This window comes from Schistocerca piceifrons, chromosome 2 (genome assembly GCF_021461385.2).
Source record: "Schistocerca piceifrons isolate TAMUIC-IGC-003096 chromosome 2, iqSchPice1.1, whole genome shotgun sequence".
NCBI lineage: Eukaryota > Metazoa > Arthropoda > Insecta > Orthoptera > Acrididae > Schistocerca > Schistocerca piceifrons.
Window position 1 is genome coordinate 494,222,197 of NC_060139.1, and position 18,114 is coordinate 494,240,310.

At 41.0% G+C, this 18,114-nt stretch overlaps 1 protein-coding gene across 1 annotated transcript in view; it reads left to right on the forward strand.

Annotated features, from left to right (window-relative positions):
- Nucleotides 1-18,114, forward strand: part of LOC124777965 (uncharacterized protein KIAA0513) — a 257,665-nt gene that overhangs the window by 115,162 nt on the left and 124,389 nt on the right. Inside the window, exon 3 of the mRNA XM_047253524.1 lies at nucleotides 14,186-14,434. Within this exon, the coding sequence (XP_047109480.1) occupies nucleotides 14,186-14,434 (249 nt within the window). The remainder of the gene's footprint in view (nucleotides 1-14,185; nucleotides 14,435-18,114) is intronic.

The following is an 18,114-nucleotide window of genomic DNA, read 5'->3' on the forward strand; positions in this document are numbered from 1 at the left end:
GCAGCTTTCTGGAGGTATGTGACTCCAGATGCCTGCGCAATGGTCACGCTATTCCCGTAAATTACAGGACGGTGGTTTGTAGGCGTGGAACTCGCACTCAACAGCCTTTCAGGAGAGTTTGTCTCCCAAAACATCAGAGAGATTCCACTATCACTAACCTCAAACCACTGTAGCACGATTCTGGCCTTATAACGCGGACAGTTACTTTGCTGAAAAATGTTATCGATATATGGGCGACATCAGGCATAAAGGGATGTAGATGGTCCGGATTAATGTCATGGTGCCTTCTATTACTACCGCAGGAACTTTGGAAGCCCAAGTGAAATTTCCCGAGAGAATAACATGCCCCCCACGTGCCTGCGTCCTTGGCGCTGTGCATGTTCGAGTAGCTGTTTGCCTTGATTATGGTGTATGTGACCATCTGTGGCTACGCAGTGCATTGCAAAGATGTATAAAGTTACACTCACCTGGTGGTGAATTGCTTTTCACACGCACGCCTCCTTGCAGATACTGAAATGCAGTTCTCAACCCAAAAAAAAATTGTAGGAAAAACATCTGTACACATCGGAACTGCAAGTCGCACTAAAATTGTTTTGTCGGAAGGAATAGTTAAATGAAAGTATTGCTGTGCGTAAAATTTCAGTCAATTGCGGTAAGCTTGCATACACCAGTCACTGCCAATTCCTACTCTAAATTGTACGTAGTCTGGAAAGTTCACACGTAAACCTTGTTCATAACAGTAGCAGTTTATGGTAATTATGGGATATCCTTCACAGAAAGTTTACAAATGGATTGTTGCTTTTAAAATTGCTCCCTCAAATGTTGCTAATATCAGCCGCACGGAACAAATTGTTCAAGTTCGCGAGTAAGCGGCGCGCCACGCTGCATTTATATATTTTAATGTCACCAAATGTTACGAATTTCACACTGTGCTTTAAATCGAACTCCCTTCCATACTTAACGGCATTGCTTAAACATTTTGGCACCGAAATATCACAATATTAATTATTTTCAACGGAGCACGTATCAATAGGTCTGATCACTAGGAAGAGATCCAAGCCCCGACTCTCCTCTTCTCTCTGCACAAAAGAAGTTTCTAGTTCCCAAAATATGCGCGAATATGCTAATTTCTGATTGGCACAGAAACATCACAGCCAATCGGAAAGCGGCATCCAACCTGCTCAATCTCGCTCATATGGACAAAACCAATCAAAACTTGTTATTGCATCCGAACAATAAATTAACATAAATAAATTTTGAAAACACACAAATATAAAATTAATTCGCTCTTAACAAAACTACTTTACCGAAATCATAATCTCATTTTCCCAGTGCCGTAAACTGCCCGGTACGAATGACCAACACACACGTCATTCTCTTAACACACCTCACGTGACCTTTTACTTCAATGTATAGTATAGATAATGTACAATGCAGATGAAGAAGAAACGCAAAGGCCACCCAAAAACGCGAACAGTAATTAATCACTTGCTTACGTCAAAAACAGGACGTGAACTGTTTTTTGGCTCTGAGCACTATGGGACTCAACTGCTGAGGTCATTAGTCCCCTAGAACTTAGAACTAGTTAAACCTAACTAACCTAAGGACATCACAAACATCCATGCCCGAGGCAGGATTCGAACCTGCGACCGTAGCTGTCTTGCGGTTCCAGACTGCAGCGCCTTTAACCGCACGGCCACTTCGGCCGGCTAACTGTTTTTTAATCAACAAATATTGCATGTTGTTGTTGTGGTCTTCAGTCCTGAGACTGGTTTGATGCAGCTCTCCATGCTACTCTATCCTGTGCAAGCTTCTTCATCTCCCAGTACCTACTGCAACCTACATCCTTCTGAATCTGCTTAGTGTATTCGTCTCTTGGTCTCCCTCTACGATTTTTACCCTCCACGCTGCCCTCCAATACTAAATTGGTGATCCCTTGATGCCTCAGAACATGTCCTACCAACCGATCCCTTCTTCTGGTCAAGTTGTGCCACAAACTTCTCTTCTCCCCAATCCTATTCAATACTTCCTCATTAGTTATGTGATCTACCCATCTAATCTTCAGCATTCTTCTGTAGCACCACATTTCGAAAGCTTCTATTCTCTTCTTGTCCAAACTATTTATCGTCCATGTTTCACTTCCATACATGGCTACACTCCATACGAATACTTTCAGAAATGACTTCCTGACACTTAAATCAATACTGGATGTTAACAAATTTCTCTTCTTCAGAAACGCTTTCCTTGCTATTGCCAGCCTGCATTTTATATCCTCTCTACTTCGACCATCATCAGTTATTTTGCTCCCAAAATAGCAAAACTCCTTTACTACTTTAAGTGCCTCATTTCCTAATTTAATTCCCTCAGCATCACCCGACTTAATTAGACTACATTCCATTATCCTTGTTTTGCTTTTGTTGATGTTCATCTTATATCCTCCTTTCAAGACACTGTCCATTCCATTCAACTGCTCTTGCAAGTCCTTTGCTGTCTCTGACAGAATTACAATGTCATCGGCGAACCTCAAAGTTTTTATTTCTTCTCCATGAATTTTAATACCTACTCCGAATTTTTCTTTTGTTTCCTTTACTGCTTGCTCAATATACAGATTGAACAACATCGGGGAGAGGCTACAACCCTGTCTTACTTCCTTCCCAACCACTGCTTCCCTTTCATGTCCCTCGACTCTTATAACTGCCATCTGGTTTCTGTACAAATTGTAAATAGCCTTTCGCTCCCTGTATTTTACCCCTGCCACCTTTAGAATTTGAAAGAGAGTATTCCAGTCAACATTGTCAAAAGCTTTCTCTAAGTCTACAAATGCTAGAAACGTAGGTTTGCCTTTCCTTAATCTTTCTTCTAAGATAAGTCGTAAGGTCAGTATTGCCTCACGTGTTCCAGTGTTTCTACGGAATCCAAACTGATCTTCCCCGAGGTTGGCTTCTACTAGGTTTTCCATTCGTCTGTAAAGAATTCGTGTTAGTATTTTGCAGCTGTGACTTATTAAGCTGATAGTTCGGTAATTTTCACATCTGTCAACACCTGCTTTCTTTGGGATTGGAATTATTATATTCTTCTTGAAGTCTGAGGGTATTTCGCCTGTTTCATACATCTTGCTCACCAGATGGTAGAGTTTTGTCAGGACTGGCTCTCCCACGGCCGTCAGTAGTTCCAATGGAATATTGTCTACTCCGGGGGCCTTGTTTCGACTCAGGTCTTGATATTGCATATCAAAACAAAACTGTACTGTTGTTGATTCCACTGAAGATGCCTTAAAGTAAAAGGCGAAACGTGTCTGGAAGAAATAAAATACATTGCAACAAGAAAAGGCAGTTTTTATTTACAAAACGAATATTTCTATGCATGCTGCGGATGATAACTACGCAAACAAACCTGTTAATTTCGTAGGTTTTTGATTAATTATTATTTCTGGTTCGATCACATAATTTTTCCATATTACGTGTTTCGGCTACTGTTATCATCGGATTCCTATCGTGATGACTATATGCTGTCGGACGGCGGGTAAATAATGAAACGGTCGCTACTTCTGTTATGTCGTTATGAAAAGACACTTAAGTTGTCTGTGTGAGCTGTACACCTGCCTTCGCCGTTTAAAAGAGCCTGAAGAGTATTTTGCGGTCAGCCAGAAAGCGATGGAGAACGTAATTTTCAGTCTGCAAATCCATATTACTCATTGTGCTCAGTGAGAGAAAATGTTCCTACTTGCTATTTACTCAGCGGGATCAGGGACATTGACTATAAATAAAAGTTTTGAGTTTTGACTGATTGATATATTCAGTAAGAGTTCACACGCGCAAAGTATAATAATATTCTTAAGAATAATAATGTCCCTATCGGAAACAGCAGCATTAACAGTTCAGAGATGACCTCCATGGAAAGTTCCAGGTAAAATGGTCTATCACCCTGACTTCTAATCACCAAAAGTTAATTGTTCGCCTTAAAAATGAAAAATAATCTCGTCACTCACTACGCTGTTTTTCAAACATTATCGGTGGCAAACAAACAGTTACTTCCGTGAAATCTAAGCAATCCAGTACGGTGTGCAGTCCTCGCGAGCTCACTTCCTACTTTTACTGAAAACACTTTTGGTAGCTGCCTAGCTGTGATGTCATCCAAGGCAGGCGTTTGATTGATGCGAACCGATTGATATGTCGATGCGAAGTGTCGCTCTAACGTATTTGTATATGGGCGCATCCAAACGGAACATCTGCTATCAGCAGTCCTAGGCACAGGTAGCAATATCTAAATGACCCCTTTCTCGGACACGCGTTAATTAATATCTCTGTCGTTCAATAATTTACAATCTTCTTAGTTTTTATATAAATAGAGTTAAGTTTGCTTTAGTTACTGAAAAAGCTTTAGCTCGACTGCATGTAAACTTTGCCGACTAGAATTTTTAGAACGGAACTGACAGTTGAACATCAGGTCCGAACTGCCTCTTGAAGATTCCTTGTCATGATTGTTACTTACAATAAAGTCTTGAAACTTGGCACATCTGTATTATTTCATCAATGTAATCGAGTGCTGTAATTAGAACTTTCTACAACAAATGCAAATGATAATCTATTATGAATAAGAGCATTTTCGTTCCAAATTTGGTTTTTAATAAATAACTTGAAAACTAATAAAGGTAGCTTATTGGTGTCACAGATATAAGGTTTTTAGATCAAACTGAGGATACATACGAATTTTCGTACTTCTCAGTCCAATATCTAGCGCCTTCAAAATGACTCTGAGCACTAAGGGACTTAACTGCTGAGGTCATCAGTCCCCTAGAACTTAGAACTACTTAAACCTAACTAACCTAAGGACATCACACACATCCATGCCCGAGGCAGGATTCGAACCTGCGACCGTAGCGGCCGCGCGGTACCAGACTGTAGCGCCTAGAACAGCTCCGCCACCTCGGCCGGCTAGCGCCTTCAATTTTTCGCATAGAAAAGCCTATTTTGACCGAAGTATTACTCTTATTAAGTCGAGACTGTTAACTTTTGATTGTGACATATATTTCTAAATTCTGAACAATTTTTAGCTTTCTAGCTTCATTATTTAGGGCCGCTTATTTTTTTCGTAAAATAATGTATTTAGCGAAACATTCATTTGATCATTCTGAGACTTCACAATGTTAACATTAATATACCGAAGCAAACACTGACAAAGTTTGGAAAAGTTATCTTAATTTTTAATTTCAATCTTAGATTATGGTACAATCCGTTGTATGCTAAGCACAGGCGCGTTGTGATGAAAAGCGGCAGTAGGAGTGAGCCTCGCGCACTCACCATAGAGGCACTCGCCTCTGTACCCCTTAAATGATACGGCGCTTGTTTTGCCTCAAGCGAAGAGGAGTAACATGGAAAAATTGAAAGTGAAACATTGTCACACACTCGTGTCCTAAAAGAATTTTAGTATTCTCAACGGCTATTATAATTCGCCAGACCTGCCGCGAGCTGCTGCTGGTAACTTTGGTAACTGAGTCAACGAAGCAAAATAAACGATATGGCGGATCGATTTCCGACTGCGTAATAGTAGTATGGCGCCTCACTAGGGTTTCTGAGACGCACGTTTCTCCGAAATATATCTGCAGAAAGTGCTACATTGTTTATGAACCACATAGGCATACTGGCCTATTATTTCATTTCTTATTAAATTCATGCTATTAATTTGCTGTCATTCTCAAAATAAATTAAAATGTCTCAGACAAAACAAAAGTTAAGTTAAATTAGATCTGAAATGCATCTTATTGATCAACTGATTAAATTTATACTGGTAAAATAAACATCTATAGTTACTACATGTAACAAGTCGGTATTTAAATCATCCCTTTGTAGGTGATGTCGCCATCATTCTCTAGGGCGGTGGTGGAAGCCTTTTTCATCGCCATTATTTGGCTGAAAAAAAAAAAAAACTTTATCAGTAAGTTCGCTTCTGCCACCACCAGCAAAGCATTGTGCGCTTCTGATAAGTAAAACCCAAGAGCTGCGGAGTACTGATAAGTAAACCTACCCAACGGATACACTTCGATTTTGATCGGCGTTGAATATATTGCAGTGTGGAGCAAAATGAGAGACACACACTTTTTTTTACTTATACATGCCCATGCAGCCGCTAAATGGGTGAAACATCCTCTTAAAAACAACTGAGTTCGATATTTATGAATGTATACCGTTGAAACGATAACACATATTTAAAAAAACCTCAAATAAAAATTCTAGAATTTTACGTTACAACGGTACATCCAGAATTGCTGAAAAAGTCATTTTTCGAAATCACCTGGCAATCAGCATTTTTTTGGCCTGAACAATTCTGCAATTCCTCATTCCTGTACAGATTTACAATAATATTACAACAGTATTGTACAAACAATTTAAAATGTAACATAATTAAATCTGAAAACGCTGCAACTTGAGAACAATATATATAAACACACACATATATATAATAAACAGGTAGAATATACATTTAGAATATGTTTACAGCTTATTAAACAGTCCAACATGACACTTGGCATTCAAGTGCACACATTTCGATCATGTGGATTGCGATTAGAGACATTTGTGACAAATGCATCTTTCAAATAGCACTGCACCGTATATGATATAATTTGGTATTAACAATGCTAGACGTTTTTCTGTTAATCAAATGTTAAAATGAAAAACTAAATAGTGTGGAGGAGGGGATTTCGAAAAAAATTACTTTTTCGACAAATATGGATGTACTGTTGTAACATACGTTAAAAACGATATTACTTCTATTTGAAGTCTTTTTATATCTGTTACCATTTCAACAGTATACACTCGTAGGTATTAAACTCAGTTTTTTTCAAGGGACTGTTTCACCTCCTTAACGGCCATATGGGTACATATAAAAAATGTGTTTTATTTTGCTCTACACTACAACATATTCAAAGTGACCACAATCAAAATGTATCTCTTGGGTACGTTTGCTTGTGAGACCCTCAGTAAATTAGATCTGTGACAATTTGTTAAGTCTAGTTTACACGACGACACTATGTTGCGGGCAACTGCGCAATCGGCCACAGTGCATGCGCGCCGCGCGTTTGCGCAACTCGATGGTGAAACTAAACACTTTCGGGGTGTTCTAACTTTGACAACACTAGTTGCGTAAGTTTTGAGGTTATGTATGTTCGTAGAGTGTAGCCAAACTGAAATATGAATTTCGGAATGGACACTAACGTTCATTTTTTGGATATCTATGCTTTGCTTAGGTGTTTGCGGGATTTCAGTGATGCTGATTACAAAAATAAGTAACCTATTGCTGCCGCTGAGACCGTCATGTGCGATCAGAACATAGATGCTTTGACAATATTTGAGCTGCAGGGCAAAATCTATTGATTTAGCAGCACACATACAACTGAATTAAGAAAAATACGACCTAGTATAATTCTAGCTATGGCAATGCTCTCGTCTACAAGATGGCCAACTCTTTGTTAAGGAATATTGTTGACAGGAGGCAAGGCTATACCATTTCAAGAAGTTGCATTCTTTATTCAATACTCATCTATTTAAAACGTCGCTGCAGTGCTCCCCATTCACATATCTTAGAATTTTGAAATATTGCCACTGTACAGATCTATCTTCAAGAGAGTAGTTTACAAACCATTCTCTTCTTAATGCGGCCTGCTTCGACTAATTATTGTTGCTAATGTTAATAATTTTTGCTGTTAATGTCAATAACAATTGGTGCTAATGAAATAGCATCATTACCAACTAAAACCGTATCTTATAGCATGCCTAGTGTTCTCGATTGTAATGCACGTAATATGATATGTAATGTCAGTTCTGGCGATAATGCTTCATGCATTACAGCACCTTTATTCTTTATCGCATAGTTAACTCTATTTAGAAGAAATTTAAACAAAAGAACTTCTTGGATCTTCCGTTATAAATTATTTCAGCAAGGATGCTGAGGAACCGTGCTGACGTCTTTTCTTCATCCAGTCACGAATCGAAACATGTTTCTAATTTTTTTCTTACACAGCACTTCTACGCAACAAGCTTAAACTCCATCACAACTCATGCGACGTGGAGCTGCCAAAACTTCCATTTCAGACACAACTCAGGGACCCACAAAACGACGAAACTGAAGTGTATTCTGGTTTCGCCATGTATACATTTCCTAAACATGTGTATGTGACTGGTGGTGCAGCATCTCATTTTAAAAACCACTTTCAGCTTTGTGAGCTCGGTCAGCACTGCAGTAAAAAAAAAAAAAAAAAAAAAAAAAAAAAAAAAAAAAAAAAAAAAAAAAAAAAGAGGATATTTTCAGCAACAGGTCATGGAAGAGTGCATGTGATGGGGTAGGAGGTTAGGAGGTCTCTGTAAACGTCCTGCGCAAGATTTAATCCCCAGTATGAAGCTGTTGACGCTATAAGAGATGCTACTGTATTTGTACACAGCATATCAACATTCGTAACAAACATGAAACTTTTAATTCTAAATGAAAGTACATTAAGGGAACTCTGTTTAAAAAAGAGAGAAGAGTGGTCCGCTATGAAGCCTGTGGTAGATTCAAGTCACAACTAGGTTGATCCCAGTGTGACACATACATTCCAAGAACGATTCTCCACGATATTCAGCCTGTTACTGCGTGTGAAATGCAGAGACCACAATATACATTAGAAGACTTTGTAGGAAGCTACTTCATTTCTTGTGTGTATGACAATCAGTGGTGGGTGGGACAGATAGTTAAGTGTCTCTCACGAGCTGCAAAATATAACCGTCATAAAGACGACTGATGGTCCTGCTAATGCTTTCAAATGACCTTCCTCAAACGATCAGTGTGCAGTTCCCATTTCCCAAGTACTGCTGTTGTTGGATCATCCTCTTCGGCGTGAAAATTCAGCTCGGCTGTACAAATTCAGTGAGAAGCACATGATAAAAAAAAAACAGATGAACTCTTTCCAACAGTGCAGCGTTGATTGTTATATTGTAGGCAATTTTAATTCATGAAATTCATGAAGAAATAAAATCATGTCAGAAGACAATAATAATTTGTGAACAGTATCATAATTACAAAAATGTGTATAAATATTCTGTATCTCATTTTCGCTATAAAATGCTTTTGCACAAAATTATGAATTCTTTTCCCACTCATTTATAATGTTGTAAAGTAATTATTCTGATTTAGAAATACCAATTTTGCATGACATTTATTTAAAACCAGCGATCAGTTTAAATATTTAAGTGTCCATGACTTTTTGGCCTTGAGGGTAAGGCTAGGTTTATCTCAAAAAATTCTCGCATTTTGTACAGACAGGTTTTGTCCACTCTGATTGTACATTCACTAAATACAATGACCGACCAACGTGCCATGACATTTTTAGGACATTTAGGATGGGGGTTTTGGAGAAAATAATTCCTGAATAACAGGAAAATGTCATACACAGAGACAGACACACACACACACACACACACACACACACGCAAACGCAAACGCAAACGCACCTCACACACACGACTGCAGTCTCAGCCGATGAGTGAGGTTTCAGTCGCCTGAAACTACAGTCATGTGTGTGAGTTGCGTTTGCGTTGAGTGTGAGTGTGCGTATGTGTGTCTAGTGTTGATGAAGACCTTAATGGCTGAACGCTTCAATTGTGAGAGTCTTTTTGTTGTGCCTATCTGCGACTCGGCATCTCCGCTGTATGGTGAGTGGCAAATTTCCTTCTCATAATATTGTTATGCATTTTCCGTTGTTTGATTTTTGACAGTGTAAGAATTTCACGCATTAATGTCATAGCTGACAGTTAGTAGTCCTCCCACTTTATCATTTCTCAAAACAGTTAACAACCCGTGGTATTAATATTTTTAAAACATAATTTTGAACTTCGCAAGAAGTTACAAATTTTCGTAGTTTATTTTTCAAAAAAAAAAAAAGAGAAAAGCTTAGAATTTTGTATGTTTTATTCATGTCTCATAGTATTGGAAACAAACTATTTATTCAAAATAAATTCAGATTATTACTTTCGGTTTCTTTATTACAGTTTCTCAATTTTCCCTTTCGTTACGACATTTTCACAAATACTCTCATATAGAGAGGTATGTAGCGTTTTAACAAATCATCAGAAAATCAAAATTTTTGGGAACTATCACGCGGAATGTCAACATATATTTCAGAAAACTTTGAAGTAGTGATGTGACACGCTCACTCTTGACCTCTATAATGTGAGATGAAATTGCCCAAACAATCATTGTTTGATAGCTACCATGATGAAGAATGAAGCAGAGTTTTCAGTAGTTTTTTTCTGATGGCATTGATGACTTGTAGCAAACGATATGTGAGCTACTCAGTGTCAATTGTTCTTCCTGTCCAACCATTTAGCGCCTTGTGGTAGTTCCACTGCCCTTCTACCTCATTCCATAGATGCTCACGACAGTAGCATGTGAGCATTCGACCAGCTTCGCTGTTTTCAAGATACTCGTTCACAGCCTTTGCGTAATAATAATCTGCTCTTGTCCGAGTCGTTAATCTCAATGGATTTCCTTATGTGCAGCCTCCGAGTCGTTAATCTCAATGGATTTCCCCATGGTGGTTCCCAATGTTTCTGAGACCATTATCCTTTTGTGCAATCGGATATTAGCTACTGCTCCCCACACCTCCCCCGACTACCTCGCATTAGCGCTTAACTAAATTTTAGACCGAAAATGAATTTTCTTTGACCATTTGCATTTTAAAACTGACAAAAGATGAATGATGTTAATTATGCAGATCTTTTACTAAACCACGAACTGGTGAGTCAATGAGGCAATTGGTGCTGCTTATTTCTAACAATCTCCTTTTGTATAATGACAAAGCCGTTCTCAGTGCAACACGAATGCCACCTGCAACTCCTTCTCAGAAAAGAAACCCTACTGTTACAAAACATGTTTCCTCTACACTACTCCTCTCCCTAATCACACTTCCTTCACACACTCGCTGCACCCCCATTTAAAATCAACCAAGCTAAAATGTGTACGTTGTACTAAGGCGTTCTGTTTGTAAAGCACTTATTTGTTGGACTCTTTTCTTCAATGCTTTGTGTCTGAACACTGACACCAACAATAATAATAACAATAACAAAATAACAATAATACAGTGTAGCCTATAGTAGTCGTTACATATTTACCGTTGTTCTGTGATGGCGATTAGTGAATTAGTTCGTTCATTGTTGCTAAGTTAGTAACGAGGCAATTTACGGTCTGCTGTGGGAACTACATAGAACTCTGAGAAGACAGTTTCATTAGATATTAAAGCTTACTTGATATATGCACGGTGATTTAGGAGCCCTTGACTCTGGGTTTTGTGCGACCCACAATGCCTTCAAATACCACACTCATGATTTTCATATTCTCTTGCTCAGTGCACACAAACTATTAGTCCTACACGAAAAAAGAACAAACTTTTTGTAGGAAATTTAATATAGCTAAATTTTGTACTGGGATACGTTTCTGCTAGAGGGTGTAGATTTCGAATTACTCCAGAAAAACGTACAAAAGTGACCATCAAACGCGTTTTTCTTCAATAAGTCGAAAACCATGACTTCCAGCGGAAATGTATTAAATTTCCTACAGAATGGTCCCGGTCAGTTTTTTTTCTGTAAGACTAATAATTTGCGTGTAGTGAGCGAGAGAATATGAAAATCTAGTTCGTTGTTTTTGAAACTGTTGAGTGTTGCATAAAACCAACAAGTAGGGGCAGCTGTATCACGCTGTATGTCTCAATTTTACTGTCATACATGCATGGTGCAAACTATGCTTCTATTGGGTAGACTATGTGAGGAAATATTGTTCTTACATTCGTTTCAAAAGCTGCAACTTCCACCATAATGTATTACACATTCTAGTATTTATAAAAATGTACTTTTTGATAAATTATCTAATCAGTTTACAATATTATGAAATAGAGGAAATAGTAATGCTATTTCAAAAATATTTTAGTTTCGTGACCGAAACACAATTGAACCCTTTTATTTTTACCCTTATGAAACTAAATTTTACCCCTTAGGTGGTAATTACACGTGGATTTGGAACAGCTGCTCTAAAGCAACAGTTGCGACGTTATGTTATGTTATGTGGTTTATTCATCTCATTACATACAATTTTCAAATCATTTGATTTGATGTACAGGAGACATGTCAAGGTTTACAAAAGAAACTTTTTTCACTTTTTTTAAGAGAAATACAGAAGTTTACATTATATTTTACATTTCTGAGTTACAGCTACACATGTACATAAAATAATAAATGTATTACAATCCCTGTGTTCAGATTGTGAAGCTGTCCTCAATGAATTCATTGACAGAATAATAACACTTTTCCACCAGGAGAGTAAAGAGCAATCTTTTCAGTGAACCAATCTCCATTTTAAATATATTACTGCCTTTTATTTTATTGAAAATTTTTAACCCCATATACTCTGGCGTTTGGGCATAAAGTTTTAAACGTGCCTAGAGTAAACCCACAAGTGCTTCATGAACGAACCATTTTCGATTTACTTTGGAAACTCAAACAATTTAATGCTGCGTAATTCCTGGCTCGCACGAATGAATAGAATTTTCGTTACCTGTTGTGACGTTGCTAACGGATTTTGTATTTACTTGATTGAAGTTTTTTGAAGGGTTTCTTACACAGATGGACGCAAGCCTGTTTTTGAGCTATGGTAAAGTTGTATGGAATCCATCATGAACAGATAATTTCACAGACACTTGTTCATGTACAGTCAAATGCACTGCACTCTTCAGTATGCCTAAAGGCCGCAAACAGAGAAGATAAATCCCTGCCAATTACGCCTGCCGTATCGCCTTCAATCGGTCGCTCTCTTTGACCCAGCCAAACAATGACGACTTTGCAAGTAATTTCAACAAGCCTTTCGAACACCATTGTGTTGTGAAGCCCTGCTACAGAAAATGAATTTTTGTATTTAGGAGCGGTGGCAACTGGTCTATATGTATTGAGTAATATTCGTAAAAACGCCAGTTAAGATTCATTAATTTTTTTTGCAACGATTTCTTGGGCAGTATTAATACCTACATTGTCTGGTACTTACCTAACATAACTTTTCTGGGCCATCTCTGATCAGTTTATTATACAGGATGTTAGGAGTATAAATGCAGATATTGTGATCACTGGTACCTTAATATGTAAATGCTTCCGTGTTTTAGTTGTTTTCTCTCTGCATATAATTGCCTTCCCGCAAACACGTTACGTAGTTTACTTCCTGATGTTTTCCGCAGGGTTGTAACTGCACCACTAAGCGAACTATGCCTGTCGGTATAGACTTACCGTTTTGTACTCACGTGTTCACACTTCAGCACCGGACCTGCTGCCCATGGCACAGTGAATGTTGTTAATGTTTCCCCCATGCCAGAACGAATTTTCACTCTGCAGCACAGCGGACACTGATATAGAACCTCAAGGCAGATTAAAACTTTTGCTGGATTGAGACTCGAACCTGGGTCCTTGCCTTTCAGGGTAGAGCACTTCCCTGCAGAAGGCAAAAGTAGTAGGGCAAAGAGAGCACCACCCCACTCTGCACTGTTGCCAAATTTATTCAAGATGGCGTAACCATGATGGTGGGCTTAGATATGACAATGTCACAGTGATGTCATGGTGGGAAGTTCAAATTCTAGCTGGGTAATAGGTCAAGTGGACTACCTCAACTAAACTTATCCAAACACTCACTCCTCCCACCACTCTCCCTCCTCCTCTACTAGCCCCCCTCCCCTTCCCCTCCCCTCCCTCCGTATGGAAATTGACGGGAAAAGGACCCAGGACCCAGTCTGTGGTGGGCTGCTGGGTAATTTAAATATTTTTGGTAAGTTCCTATGGGACCAAACTGCTGAGGTCATCGGTCCCCAGGCTTACACACTACTTAATCTGACGTAAACTAGGACTCGAACCTCCGACGGGGGGTGGGGGGGTGGGGGGGGGGGGGAGCCGCGCAAACCGTGGCGTCCTAGACCACACGGCTACCCCACGTGGCACTAACGTAGTCTACGCTTAATTATGGTAGTCTGTGGTAGCCTACGGTTTTACAACTCTTGTTATGCATGATTGTATGCATTGTGATTGTACTGGGGCATCCTTTTATTCTGGAGTGGTTGCCACACAATTGGACAGGAACTGTTTCGTTTTGTTCTCTCTGTGCTAATACGATTGAAATGTTGCAGGTAGTACAATACTGTCCCGCAAGCTCCGGCTGCCACAGTTCGGCCCGGGACTTCCGTTCGAAGACTACGCCGCCATGGCTCGGAAGCGCCAGCAGCGCCAGCAGGCGGACGAGGCGAGTGGCGGCGCGGGCGGCGGAAGCGGGGGTGGCGGGGGCGGCGCCTCTAGCAGCGACAGCGAGCCTATCTCCAGGGGCGGCGAGCTGCGCGCCACTGGACCAGACCCTTATGAGAAGCTCAAGTACTTCACTGGTATGTGGCGACCTTTTGTTTAGCCCACTGGCAGGGGACAAAGAGTTGCTACATGCAGCAATGATGTCAGAACAGGAGAAAATCTCCTGCAGTAGGTGACTATCGCAATGGCGATGATATTCGACATGGTGTATGATGACTACAAGGCATCAGCTAAGTGTAAGCTCACCAGACAATGAATGCACCGCAGTATTAACTGCTTTGCTGTACCGTATTTATCGAGAATCTCTTGCGCAAATTACAGTCCCGTGTGGCGCAGGTGACTCTTGTCTTATCGTATATACAGAGTGTTTCAAAATTACTTTTACAGTCTTTGGGGACAGGTTCAAATTTGGCTGACGTCCGTCTGTTGCAAGATCCTACAGCATATTATAAGCCAAACATTATGTCGTTCCCGGAAGAAAGAAAGCCTTTCTTAAAAAATCAGCACGGACCCAAGAAAAACCACTGATAGGAAGGACAGCTTGCTTTATTCATGCATGCCATCTCGCAAACAGTAAATGCAAGTGGACAGGTAGACTCCATCTTTACCACATCGTCGTCTCATAACCAAGAAACTGTCATACGGAATGTTCTCGTAAATATGTGATTGACTAGAGGAATAGCATACTAAAGGAACCCAGCACGTTATACAGGATGCCAGGTATTCCGCAGATATGAATGTAACACTGGGTGTGCCTCAGTTAAGCGAATAAGACTACTCATGTTTTAAAAATATGCAGAGGATCAGCAGCACTTAAAGATTGTTTGCTGACGGTGCTGCTGTGTACAGGAAAGAATCGTCGTTGAAAATAGTAAAGAATAACGGGAACGACTTAGACACTATTGCTGCTTGGTGTAATGCATGCCAGCTCCCATTAAATATGGATATATGTAAGATTATGCAAGTGCTTTTACATCTACATCTATACTCTGCAAGCCAATGTGAAGTGCATGGCAGAAGGTACGTCCCACTGTACCAGGTATTAGGGCTTTTTACTGTTCCATTCACGTATGAACACTAGGAAAACTAATTGTTTAAACTGCTCTATGTATTCTGTAATTAATCTTATTTTATCCTCATAATGTCTATGGGAGCGATATGCAGTGGGTTGTAGTATACTCCTAGAGCCGTTGTTTGAAGCTGGCTCTTGAAACGTTGTTAGCAGACTCTCTCGGGATAGTTACCATCTATTTTCAAGGGTCTGTCAGTTCAGTTCTTTGAACTTCTCAGTGACACTCCCCTGCATGTCATACAAATCTTTGACCACTCGTGCTGCTCTTCTCTGTATAAGTTCAATATCCCCTGCCAGTTCTACCTGATACTGGTCTCACACACACTTGGGCAATATTCTAGGATGAGTATCATGAGTGATTTGTAAGAAATAGCCTGCATTCTCCCAGTATTCTACCAATAAACCGAAGTATGCTACCTGCTTTACCCACGACTGTGCCTATATGATTGTTCCATTTCGTGTCCCTACTAAGTGTTACATCCAAGTCTTTAGTGGTATGAGTTTATAGATTCCAACGGTGACTCACTTTATTGTATTCGTAGGATACTATGTTTTTTTTCGTTTTGTGAAGTGCACAGTTTTACGTTTTTGAACATTTAAAACAAGCTGCCAGTCATTGCATCACTTTGAAATCTTATTAAAGTCTGTCTGAATATTTGTACACCGTCGTTCAGATTGGACTTCATTGCAGATAACTGCATCATCTGCCAAAATTCTGAAGTTACTATTAAAACTGACGAAAGATGAATGATGTTAATTATGCAGATCTTTTACTAAACCACGAACTAGTGAGTCAATGAGGCAGAAGCTCTCCTGCGAACCTTGCAGAACTAGCACTCGCAGGAGAGCTTCTGTAAAGTTTGGAAGGTAGGAGACGAGGTACTGGCAGAAGTAAAGCTGTGAGTACCGGTCGTGAGTCTTGCTTCGGTAGCTCAGTTGGTAGAGCACTTGCCCGCGAAAGGCAAAGGTCCCAAGTTCGAGTCTCGGTCGGGCACACAGTTTTAATCTGCCAGGAAGTTTCATATCAACGCACACTCTGCTGCAGAGTGAAAATCTCATTCTGGAAACATCCCCCAGGCTGTGGCTAAGCCATGTCACCGCAATATCCTTTCTTTCAGGAGTGCTAGTTCTGCAAGGTTCGCAGGATAGCTTCTGTAAAGTTTGGAAGGTAGGAGACGAGGTACTGGCAGAAGTAAAGCTGGGAGTACCGGTCGTGAGTCGTGCTTCGGTAGCTCAGTTGGTAGAGCACTTGCCCGCGAAAGGCGAAGGTCCCGAGTTCGAGTCTCAGTCGGGAACACAGTTTTAATCTGCCAGGAAGTTTCATATCAGCGCACACTCCGCTGCAGAGTGAAAATCTCATTCTGGAAACATCCCCCAGGCTGTGGCTAAGCCATGTCTCCGCAATATCCTTTCTTTCAGGAGTGCTAGTTCTGCAAGGTTCGCAGGAGAGCTTCTGTAAAGTTTGGAAGGTAGGAGACGAGGTACTGGCAGAAGTAAAGCTGGGAGTACCGGTCGTGAGTCGTGCTTCGGTAGCTCAGTTGGTAGAGCACTTGCCCGCGAAAGGCAAAGGTCCCGAGTTCGAGTCTTGGTCGGGCACACAGTTTTAATCTGCCAGGAAGTTTCACTGGGGTACAACTGTAGTTACCTCTGTGTTTGTCAGTGACTTTCAATCCGAGATAATACACTCCTGGAAATTGAAATAAGAACACCGTGAATTCATTGTCCCAGGAAGGGGAAACTTTATTGACACATTCCTGGGGTCAGATACATCACATGATCACACTGACAGAACCACAGGCACATAGACACAGGCAACAGAGCATGCACATTGTCGGCACTAGTACTGTGTATATCCACCTTTCGCAGCAATGCTGGCTGCTATTCTCCCATGGAGCCGATCGTAGAGATGCTGGATGTAGTCCTGTGGAACGGCTTGCCATGCCATTTCCACCTGGCGCCTCAGTTGGACCAGCGTTCGTACTGGACGTGCAGACCGCGTGAGGCGACGCTTCATCCAGTCCCAAACATGCTCAATGGGGGACAGATCCGGAGATCTTGCTGGCCAGGGTAGTTGACTTACACCTTCTAGAGCACGTTGGGTGGCACGGGATACATGCGGACGTGCATTGTCCTGTTGGAACAGCAAGTTCCCTTGCCGGTCTAGGAATGGTAGAACGATGGGTTCGATGACGGTTTGGATGTACCGTGCACTATTCAGTGTCCCTTCGACGATCATCAGTGGTGTACGACCAGTGTAGGAGATCGCTCCCCACACCATGATGCCGGGTGTTGGCCCTGTGTGCCTCGGTCGTATGCAGTCCTGATTGTGGCGCTCACCTGCACGGCGCCAAACACGCATACGACCATCATTGGCACCAAGGCAGAAGCGACTCTCATCGCTGAAGACGACACGTCTCCATTCGTCCCTCCATTCACGCCTGTCGCGACACCACTGGAGGCGGGCTGCACGATGTTGGGGCGTGAGCGGAAGACGGCCTAACGGTGTGCGGGACCGTAGCCCAGCTTCATGGAGACGGTTGCGAATGGTCCTCGCCGATACCCCAGGAGCAACAGTGTCCCTAATTTGCTGGGAAGTGGCGGTGCGGTCCCCTACGGCACTGCATAGGATCCTACGGTCTTGGCGTGCATCCGTGCGTCGCTGCGGTCCGGTCCCAGGTCGACGGG